At 30.4% G+C, this 7733-nt stretch overlaps 1 protein-coding gene across 1 annotated transcript; it reads left to right on the top strand.

Moving 5' to 3' along the window:
• The first annotated feature begins 4822 nt into the window (after nucleotides 1-4822).
• LOC112736956 (protein MARD1) lies at nucleotides 4823-7405 on the top strand. Its single transcript, XM_025786650.3, has 3 exons — nucleotides 4823-5499; nucleotides 5616-6455; nucleotides 7086-7405. The coding sequence occupies exons 2-3, from the start codon at nucleotides 5671-5673 to the stop codon at nucleotides 7159-7161; spliced, it is 861 nt and encodes a 286-aa protein (XP_025642435.1). The 5' UTR covers nucleotides 4823-5499; nucleotides 5616-5670; the 3' UTR covers nucleotides 7162-7405.
• The last annotated feature ends 328 nt before the right edge of the window (nucleotides 7406-7733 follow it).

Raw genomic sequence — 7733 nt, 5'->3', positions numbered from 1 at the left:
AAATTATCAACAAAAATACATTAAATTCATGTCTGGATCCAGATGAATCTCAAATAAACTAAGAAATGAACCAAAATTACTTAAGGAATAAAAAACTTGGTCAATACTTAATAGCAGCATCAAGTGAACCTCAATTAATTCACAAATGAATCAAAATTAAACTAAAAAATAAATCAAAATTACTTAAAGAATAAAACATTTGGTCAATACTTATCAGCAGCATCAAGTAAACCTCAATTAACACACAAATGAATCAAAATTAATTCAGATTTGAACAAGCAGTCAAAAGAACTCAATCATCAATAAAAACACATCAAATTCATTTCTGGATCAAAATGAACCTCAATTACAAGGAGAAAAAGAAAAAATTGGAGCAACAACAGCAGCGGTAAAATGACGACAATTGAGAGAAAACACGCGAAGAAGAAGGAGAAATACGAAGAAGAAGAAAGAATGTAAAGACAAAGAAAGAGGAATGTGATGAAGAATAAGGAAGAACACGAAGAAGAAGAAGAAGGAATGCGAAGAGTTTGCGTTAGTGAAGCGTGTGTTTTACATGATGATGTAATGAAAATGGTTATTTGTTGAGTTTGGATGCCATTTTTAAAAAAGATCTTTTTTTTAATGATCTTTTTTAAAAGATCTTTTACAAAAGTAAAAGTAATTTTATGTTTGGATAACTCATGTAAAAAGATATTTTTATCTATGAAGTAATCAGATTGATGCGTTAGTGATAAGTGGTAGATTGGTGAGGAATCAAGACAGGATTAAGAGTGCAATAAGAGATTTTTACAAGAACTTGTATCATCAGGAAGCATCACCTTTGGTAGGTATTCGGGATAGCCTAGTTAACAAGATACAGGAAGAGGACGCTACAAACTTAGAGAGGATGCCTTCGGCTGATGAAATAAAGGAAGCAGTTTGGGATTGAGAGTCATCTAAGGCCCCTGACTGTGATGGCTACAATATGAACTTCATAAAGAAGTGTTCGAAAAAAATTAGTCCTGAGTTTACTGCAGCTGTCATGGATTTCTTCCAGTCAGCTGAGCTACCAAGAGATTCTAATGTTACATGGGTGGCTCTGGCTCTGAAGTTTGTGGGAGCAAGGGAGATTAAAGATCTTTGACCGATTAGCATGGTAGGGTATGTGTATAAGGTCATTTCGAAGGTGTTGGTGTGAAGAATGAGAAGGGTAATACCGGACTTAGTAGGGGAGACTCAGAGTGCATTTGTGCAAGGGCGAAAGATTCATGATGCGGCTTTGATTGCGTGTGAAATTGTGCAATGGTTGAAGCAAAGAAAGAAGAAATCGGAAATAATCAAACTGGACTTTCAAAAAGCTTACGATAGAGTCAAATGGAAATTTGTGGATATTGTACTTCAAAAAATGGGCTTTGGACAAAGATGGCGAGGATGGATCAAGGAATGTGTGTGCACGGCGTCTATGTCACTTTTGATAAATGGCTCGCCTTCTAAATCTTTTAAGATGGAATGGGACTTACGATAAGGGGATCCTCTTTCTCCGTTTCCTTTTGTTCTTGTTGTTGAGGTCCTTCATAGGATGGTAGGAGAGGCAGTAAGACATGGAAGGATCTCTCCTTTGTTGGTTGGAAAAGATAATATTGAGTTGTATCACTTGTAATTTGCGGATGACACAATACTTTTTTGCCCCCCGGAGGAGGAGACTATTTGCAATTATAAGAGGCTTCTACGGTATTTTGAGATGATGTCTGACTTGAGTATTAACTTTGATAAATCTAGTTTGATTCCGGTTAATTACGAGCGAGAGTGGTCACAAAGGATGTGTAGCTTGTTGGGGTGTAAAGAAGCAACGTTGCCAGTCAAATATCTTGATATTTCTTTGGGAGCGAATCCAAAATTGGTCAAGATATGGAAACCTATTATAGACAAAGTAGAAGAGAAACTCAATCTGTGGAAAGCAAAAACGATTAATGAAGCTGGTAAGCTAGTACTCATCAAATTTGTGCTTAATAGTCTGCCGGTTTACTGTCTTAGCTTATATAAGATGCCCAGAGCAGTAGCAGATAAGTTGATATCTTTGCAGAGAAGGTTCTTGTGGAGTAATAAGGACGGAAGGGATGGGGTACCTTTGGTAAGGTGGTATATTGTGCAAGCTCTAAAACGCTTTGGGGGTTTGGGCGTGGGCGATGCAGTGGTCTGGAATACAGTATTATTGTTCAAGTGGTAGTGGCGATTTTCAAAGGAGGATTGTCCATTATGAAAGAAAATTGTGTGCTCCTGCAATGACTTGAATCCAAATATCATTTTTTCTTGTCATCCGGTTCCTAATACAAAGGGTCCGTAGAGAGACATTTGTCAATTACAGATAAAAGGACAACAAGCGAGAGATAAGATGGTCAGAGAGTTATCATTAGAGTTAGGAGATGGTAGAAGAATTCATTTTTGGGAAGATAATTGGCTACTATGTGGTGTGCTGCAGGATGTATTTCCAAGACTTTTCTCGGTTTCAAATCAAGTCGGATCTGTAATAGGGGATTGTGGGTTTTGGGATGGGTTGAAGTGGATATGGAACTTTCATTGGAGAATGGTACTATTCCAATGGGAGTTAGAATTAGTTAACCAATTTCATGGAGTTCTACAATCTATCAGGTTAACAAGTGAGAGGAAGGATAGAATAGTATGGAAATTTGATAGATCAGGAGTTTACTCTACTAACTCATTTGTGCAAGCTTTGCAGGCTGAGACTCTCCCGGAGGACATTACGAGTTATAGTTTTACTAGATCTATATGGAGAGGACTAGTACCACCAAGAGTTGAGCTATTCACCTGGTTTGTGTTAGTTGGTAGAGTCAATATTAAGAAAAAATTGATTAGATTGGACATTATTGATCACAGGGATATAATTTGTGTTTCATGTAAAAAAGAAACTGAGAATGATTTCCACTTATTCATTGGCTGTGAGTTCACGTGGTAGGTGTAGTGTGCCTGGTTATACACCCATAATAAATTTTGGTCTATTCTAGGAACCATTAAGCAACACTTTGAGAGTTGGACAGGAGTTCCTGTAAGAAAAGTCGAACGTCGTAACAGGTGGCTGATTGATTTTTTGCTATCATTTAGAATACGTGGTTGGAAAGGAATGCCAGGATTTTCAGGAATCAAGAAACATGCCTTGCGGAAGTTATTACTAAGTCGTGAAGGAGTTACAAAGAGTGGGTTAGCATTTGTTTCGTCTAGTTGTTGATGGCATGCCGGAGATAACTACGATTTTTTGTTTAATGTTTGTATTGTAACTCTGGACTTTCTAAATGCTCTGTTACTGTGTTAAGCTTTTTATTTCAAAAAAAATCTACCAATTATGTTGGGGTAAAATAAGATAAAAGTATTTTTTGTTAATTTATTATGTGAAAACATCTTTTTTTAAGAAAAAAAATCTTTTAAAAAAATATAAATTGTAGTTTCTCAAAAAAGATATTTTTATATTTTTTTAGTGCTTTTACTTTTATGATTAAAAATTTACCAAACACACTACAAAATAAAAAAAATCATTAAAAAATATTTTATTTTATTGATCTAATAGCGTCCAAATAAATACTTAAATGTGTAATTAGATTTATAAAAATATAAAAATTATCTCTTATCCATAAATACATGTTATAAATTAGTGGTTTTCGATCTTTCTCATCACATCATCAAAAATAAAATTCTAAGGCTCATAGTGCCAAATAGACAATATTTTTAAACAGGTAAAATGTATTGTTAAAAATTAATCATTTTAGTTATGTATCTTTTATATTTTAAATATTTAATTATAAAAGGATCACTACTTCTTTATAATATATTAGGTCATTTCTTATAATAAGAAATAAGAGTTTTTTATTTATTTAAATAAAAAATGTTTTTTATTTTATTTAATTTTTTTAAAAATTATGTTTTTATAAATTACCTCTCAATCTTATATTCACTGTCTGTGAAATAGGAAATAATTTTTTTTACCTTAATGTCACTGCTATTCGTGGCAGCATTCTTTTATCCCTCTTATCTCAAATTTGTAACTAATTGAAGAATAATATTTATGTTACAGAAACAAACTTTTGAAGTTCCTCTCTCACCGTAATTTACATTTTTGGATGAATGACAAAGATAAAAATTTTCAAATTCAGTTATTTATTAAAGGAGTAGGCCACAAGATTTCATATTGGAATTGATAAATTCATCTACCAACACCAATTTACTTAGTTTCATTTTTATTCGGGTAATTTATGTTTTTTTTGTGACCGGTTAATTTATGTTTATTTATAATAGATATACTTCATTAGATGATAAATAAAATATAAATGTTTAAAATTAAGATAATAGAATAATTAAAAAAGAGAGTAAACTCAATATATGTTGAAAAAAAATATCAAATTATAATTTTTAATTTTCATGTATTCATTAATTGGGTACTCATTAATTTCAATTGTACTTTGTATTCTTAATTTTCATGTATGTACTCGTTAATTTTTATATATTGTATACCTTTTTTTTATCATGCTGTGAATACGAATTTAGATAAAATATATTTATGATGATAATAATAATTATAAAATTGAAATAAAAAAATATTTTTTATTTTGTAAATAGTGGATACAAAAGTGTAAAATAATGTATAAAATTATTGTAAATTTTTTAAAAATAATGTAAAATGAAAATAAAAGATATATGTATTTAAACAAATAAAAATCGTATGAAACAGCAATGGAGCAAATTGAGTATATATACTACGACTTTAAACACTAATGAACAAAATAGATAAATAAATAAAATAAAAGGTGAGATTGATAATGATATATGAAAGCAAAACTTTGAAGTTATTAGTAAAGTTTGATTTGTCATGCACACAACAACGTTCTTACTTTGTTTCTTTTCTTTCTTTTGGTTCCTCTCCCTTCCTTTAAAAGCCATTATCTTTATTTCAAAACATGTCTCTCTCCATCCCTCTCTATCTTAACTGAAAGATCAAAAAAGCTTCTCTATCTCTCTAGCTATCTTTTTTTGTTATTATCTTTCTATTTGTTCTAACCATGAAGTTATAGAATCAAAATTAACAAAAGAAAAAAAAATCTTCTAGCAAACACAGTTTTTGCATTACATGTTGCACCAACAAGAGTTTATGATTATGATAGGAGAATAAATTCTCTCTTTCTACTTTCATGAAAGGAAAAATTAACAAGTGAAGCTTTTTAATTTGTTTCTTTTTTTATTCTTGGTTTTATCTAGTTTAACTTTATTTTTCATATCTAACAGAGAGTTTGAGAAGAAGTAGTTTCAGTTCAGTTCAGTTAATTTCAAACCAACTTTGTTACAAATTGAGAAACATTCCCACTTCAATTAGATTCCTTTTTTTGTTTTCTTTTTTGCAGCCAACACTAAAAGGGTCCTTGAATAATCCTCAAGTGTTCAATTTCATCACATATACATAGTTGATTTCTTTGTATAATATAACATCACTCAAGTACTCAACCTATAGTATTGGTAAGTTCATGTTCAACACATCGTATCTAATTTTGTTTGTATTATTATATTTTCTACTTTTTTGAATTATATATAATTTATTATTGTTATTAATTTTTTTGTTGCACTTTTTTCAGTGTGAAAATTTAGTTTGTTTTCTGGAGGTGGACCTTGGAGGAAGGGAATTATATTATGCTACTAAGGAACAGAAGATCAATGGCTATGAACAAGCCAAACTTAATTTCTGATCATCATCATAATCATCAAAATAATTCTCAATCACCAAAAACAAATTATGATGAAAAAACAACCACAATTCCATCTCTATTTTGTTCCCTACCAAAATTGAGAGATTTCACTATGAAATGTCTCTCAGGAATTGAAGCCTTACCAAGCCCAACATCAATTCTTGATACAAAAACAGTACTCTCCCCACTTAGGAATAATATTCCATTCTCGTATGAGAATAACATATCCCCAAAAATATTGCACTCTTCCAACAACAAGAACAAGACTATGAATTATTCAAAAGAAGGAATTGGTCTTGCTCTTGTTGGAACCCTCAAAGATGATGATCCAATTCATCATCATCATCATGAGAATACTGGAAACAACAACAACAATAATAATATCCTCTTTGGAACTCAGCTTAGAGTGAAAACCAATAATAATAATAATAATAGTAATAAGGGTTGTTGTTCTTATTCTTGTTGTTGTTCTTCTTCAGAATCATCATTTGTTATGATGAATTTGAGTGAGATGGAGCTTAGTGAGGAATACACATGTGTGACAACACATAATGGTCCTAATCCAAGAAAGACTCATATATTTGTTGATAATTGCATTGTGGAAACCTACTACTCTTCTCCTTCTTCTTCTTCTTCATCATCAACAATAGCTTCACTCAATAATTTTCTCAGCTTTTGTTACACTTGCAAGAAGCATCTTGAACACACAAAAGACATCTTCATTTACAGGTATATAGACATTATTCTTAGCTTCTTTAATTTTAATTTTCTCTATGCTATATTCTTTTTTTTTTAATATAAATCATCTATATAAATATATATTTGAATTAAGAGTTATGCTACATGTACACTAAAATCAGTCATTAGTATAAAATATATGCTAGAATATAATTACATATTGAAAATAAATTAAACACACATATATTTATATATAAATACAATAGTGGCTAATGGTAGCTGATTTTAGTATAAAAATAACATTTTTGTTAAATTAATTATAAGTGTAAGTTGTATACTCTCTTATTAATGATGATGCTAAATTTAAATTAATTAGATAATATATATTTGAAAGGACTCATGCATAGACTTAATGTTTTTGAAGTTATAAATAATAAAAATAAAGTGTTTACTTTTATTTATTTTTTGTTTTTATTTTGTTCGGTTAATTTGTACCTTCCTGACATTAGAATCCATTAAATTTTACCTAATCTTATGGTGTCATATCTATATAAATCATTAGAAATACACAACCCTAGCCAATAATCAACATTATTAATTAATAAGTAGATTCTTTGATTCATTTTTTGTCTTATATTCTAATAATATAATTTTGGTATGAATTCATTTTTTTTTTTATAGAGGGGACAAAGCCTTCTGCTGCGAAGAATGCCGCCACAAAGAGATGGTGTTAGATGGTGCAGCAGAAAATTTATAATAATTTGATGATAAAGGATATCATTTTTGACTTCACTCATTTCCCAACGGCCTAAGAAAAGTGTTGCAATTTCATGATGAGGATAATCAACCTAATTAAGCTAGTCACGAATTTTCAACCCCTTTTTGAAGTTTTGTGGTTTTTTTTTTTTCTTTTCCCATCCATGCAAATAGAGAGATAAGAGATGAGGATGTAGAGTTTTTTTTTCAAGAAATTAATGAGTAATAATTTTTATTTTATTTTATTTTTTTTGCTCATGGTTTTCTCCCCCTTGTTTCATGCTGAAGCAGATGACATGATGATGATGATGTATATGACCAAAAATAGTGTCTTCTTTTTTCTTCTTATCCTATTGATGGTGATCATACATATATTATTGTGGATGGGGACCAAATTAATTATTATTTTTTCCCCTCAAGATTCCCTATGTGACTTGTATTCAATTATTATTGCCCCTGGATTGAGAAAAAATCCAGCAAGCTATATACTATATTATACTTTAAAAATCTGACATTGACAGAAAGAAATAATACATACATACATATGATAGAGTAATTACACTTTAAAAATCA

This window comes from Arachis hypogaea, chromosome 2 (assembly GCF_003086295.3).
Source record: "Arachis hypogaea cultivar Tifrunner chromosome 2, arahy.Tifrunner.gnm2.J5K5, whole genome shotgun sequence".
In the NCBI taxonomy this organism is placed as follows: domain Eukaryota; kingdom Viridiplantae; phylum Streptophyta; class Magnoliopsida; order Fabales; family Fabaceae; genus Arachis; species Arachis hypogaea.
Note: the sequence above shows the minus strand (reverse complement) of the source record. Positions and strands in the feature narration are given on the sequence as shown.

Coding starts and splice junctions, on each gene's coding strand:
- LOC112736956 (XM_025786650.3), top strand. CDS start 5,671: ATGCTACTAAGGAACAGAAGATCAATGGCTATGAACAAGCCAAACTTA. Junction 6,456..7,085: donor AAAGACATCTTCATTTACAG/GTATATAGACAT, acceptor TTTTTTTTATAG/AGGGGACAAAGCCTTCTGCT.